General features: G+C 37.2%; 1 protein-coding gene across 2 annotated transcripts in view; it reads left to right on the forward strand.

Moving 5' to 3' along the window:
* Nucleotides 1-3,089, forward strand: part of LOC311295248 (uncharacterized protein) — a 30,884-nt gene extending 27,795 nt beyond the window's left edge. For both annotated transcript variants that reach the window (XM_084416517.1, XM_084416516.1), the window contains exons 7-8: nucleotides 1,830-1,885; nucleotides 1,969-3,089. In XM_084416517.1, the coding sequence (XP_084272643.1) occupies nucleotides 1,830-1,885; nucleotides 1,969-2,531 (619 nt within the window). In that variant the 3' untranslated portion in view covers nucleotides 2,532-3,089. The remainder of the gene's footprint in view (nucleotides 1-1,829; nucleotides 1,886-1,968) is intronic.
* Nucleotides 3,090-3,367: the final 278 nt, after the last annotated feature.

Consider the following 3,367-nt stretch of genomic DNA (forward strand, 5'->3'; position numbering starts at 1 on the left):
GGGGGAATTTTTTTTATTTATTTTTTTTATTATTATTATTTGAAAGAGATTGTGAATAAAACTACTGTATATTGTAATGGCCAAACTAATTAAAAGAAAATAGTTGACATCGTTTCTGCTTCTGGGTTTTTAAAATGGCTCATTATTAAAATTGCTTTTATTTTATAAACTTGTTAATTTTATGAAAACACAAAAAATAATAAACACTGGCTCTCAAATTTAACTTAAAGGGATACTCCACTTTTTTCGGAAATAAGCTCATTTTACATCTCCCCCAGAGTTAAACAGATGAGTTTTACCGTTTTAGAATCCATTCAGCCGAACTCCGGGTCTGACGGTACCACTTTTAGCATAGCTTAGCACAGATCATTGATTCTGATGAGTCCAGTAGCATTTCTTTCAAAATGACCAAAGAGTTTCAATATTTTTCCTATTTAAAACTTGACTCTTCTGTAGTTAAACCGTGTACTAAGATCGACGGAAAATGAAAAGTTGCGATTTTCTAAGCCTATATGACTAGGAACTACTCTCATTCCGGCGTAATAATCAAGGAACTGTGCGGCTGTACCATGGGTGCAGCAGGCGTAATGATATGACGCAGCGCCTGAAAATAGTCCCCAGCTCGGTAACTTCTTCCAACGTGACCGGGACTAAGTTTGTCTAACCTATTAGACCTATTTTCAGGCGCAGCGTCATATCATTACGCCTGCTGCACTCATGGTACAGCCGCACAGTTCCTTGATTATTACGCCGGAATGAGAGTAGTTCCTAGTCATATAGGCTTAGAAAATCGCAACTTTTCATTTTCCGTCGATCTTAGTACACGGTTTAACTACAGAAGAGTCAAGTTTTAAATAGGAAAAATATTGAAACTCTTTGGTCATTTTGAAAGAAATGCTACTGGACTCATCAGAATCAATGATCTGTGCTAAGCTATGCTAAAAGTGGTACCGTCAGACCCGGAGATCGGCTGAATGGATTCTAAAACGGTAAAACTCAACTGTTTAACTCTGGGGGAGATGTAAAATGAGCTTATTTCCGAAAAAAGTGGAGTATCCCTTTAATGGATGCAGGGATGACAAAAAACTAAATTAATCAAAAATGTGCTTTATTACTACATTTGTTTACAAGTAACTTTATTCAAGTTAAAAACATAAAATCAGTAGGATTTACGTAATATAGACTACTGTAGAATTTAGCTTTCTTTTTTTTTTTGGTCACTGGCGGCCACCCCGTTTGGAGGCAGTGCCCCAGCATGGCCCCCCCACTGAAAATGCTCTAGACACGCCCCTGGATATCTGGCAACCCTTCAGTGGAGCTTTAATGAAGAGAGGGAAGGAAGAAGACAGAAGAGTAGAAGAAGAGAAGAAAAGAAGAAGAGAGAAGAACAGCTGCTGTTACTGCACTTATTTAATAATGTAGTTTAAATTCTACACACTTATAACCTCATTATTATTTTACTGAAGCCCAGTGGAGACTGAGACGCCGTCGCTAGAAAAACACAATATTCTGTTGATCTCAGTATTTAGTGATTTAGTCTCAGATACAGGATATGATCATTCACTTTACAAGCAGGTGTTGTTCGTTACCATGGCAACCACAGGTGTTGTTCGTTACCATGGCAACCACTTGAGTGTGTGTAAAAAGTTCACAAAAGCTTGACGTGTGTCGTAATTATACATTATCTAAGGTTATTTAATTTTTGTTAAAATATTGATATACTGTAGGAATGAATTTGTCCCTCGATGCCGATGTCAACTGTGTGTGTGTGTGTGTGTGTGTGTGTGTGTGTGTGTGTGTGTGTGTGTGTGTGTGTGTGTGTTTTCTAGTGTGGATCACGGTTCAGAAGTTAAAGAGTTCATGATGAAATCAAGACTACACAGATGTAAGTCCTCAAACACAGTTTTAGTGTGTGTTGTTGTAAATGTTGCTGTTGTAATGTGTGTGTTCTTGTGTTCTTGTGTTCAGATGCCGTTGATCTCACACTGGATCCAAACACAGCAAACACTGAACTCGTTCTGTCTGAGGAGAACAGAAAGGTGACGTGTGTGTCTGAGAGTCAGTCGTATCCTGATCATCCAGAGAGATTTGAGTATCATCCTCAGGTTCTGTGTGGAGAGAGTCTGACTGGACGCTGTTACTGGGAGGCTGAATGGAGTGGAGCTTATCCTGATATATCAGTGTCATATAAAGGAATCAGGAGGAAAGGAGGGATTTATGACTGTGAGTTTGGACATAATCAGAAGTCCTGGAGTCTGAGCCGCTATAATCACAGATTCATTGTCTGGCACAATAATAAGTCCACTGATGTTACTGCTGGTCCAGTATCCTGTAAGAGAGCAGGAGTGTTTGTGGACGTGTCGGCCGGCACTCTGTCCTTCTACAGCGTCTCACGCGACACACACACACTCACACACTTACACACATTCACACACACATTCACTGAACCACTCTATGCTGGATTTATACTTAATAATGTTAACTCTTCAGTGTCTCTGTGTCACATTAAACAACAAACACACTCTGACTGACACACACACACTCTGATTGACACACACACATACATGTGGTACCATTTAACACATTAGAATTTTTATTAGAAGTGTGAAATTACATAAACACACACACACTAAATTGACATTTCTCCAGTTGTGTAACTGATTGTGTGTGTTACTGCATTATCAGCGTTATTGATATTCACACACTTTATTTGTGCACAATGTGTTATTAAAATCCTTCAGATGATCTGATTAAAACTGCTGGATCTCACAGGATTATTATGATCAATAATGTGAGATGAATAACACATCATCTATATAATTATAGAGATAACTGTAAAATGAACATTAATCTACTGTCACCTCCAGTATTTCACTGTTAATTCACATGTTTTATTACAGTTTAATCATGTTATTGTAGTTTATGGTCAATAAACGCTTGTTCCTGTTTCAGTCTGAACATGTTTCTTCAGTTGTTGATCTTTGACTGTTATTTTCATTCATGATAAACGTTTGTCACCCTGAGTTTCACTGTTTTTACACGTTTGCTTTTTAATGTCCAGTTTTGACTGAATCACTTTATGAATCTTCATCAAAAGAGAGTTTGGACTGAATCTAATACAGAAGAACTGTTGAACAGGAAAGTAAATGAGTCTGGGACAAATAATCAAAGTCAAAGTAAAATTAAACACTTTATTTTAATGTGTAATTATATATTTAAAGGTGCAATGTGTGATATTTCTGAGGATCTATTGACAGAAATGCAATATAAGATCCATAACTATGTTTTCAGTGGTGTATAAAGACCTTACTTAATGAACCGTTATGTTTTTATTACCTTAGAATGAGTCATTTATATGTACATAACC

This window comes from Rutilus rutilus, assembly GCF_951802725.1.
Source record: "Rutilus rutilus genome assembly, chromosome: 1".
In the NCBI taxonomy this organism is placed as follows: domain Eukaryota; kingdom Metazoa; phylum Chordata; class Actinopteri; order Cypriniformes; family Leuciscidae; genus Rutilus; species Rutilus rutilus.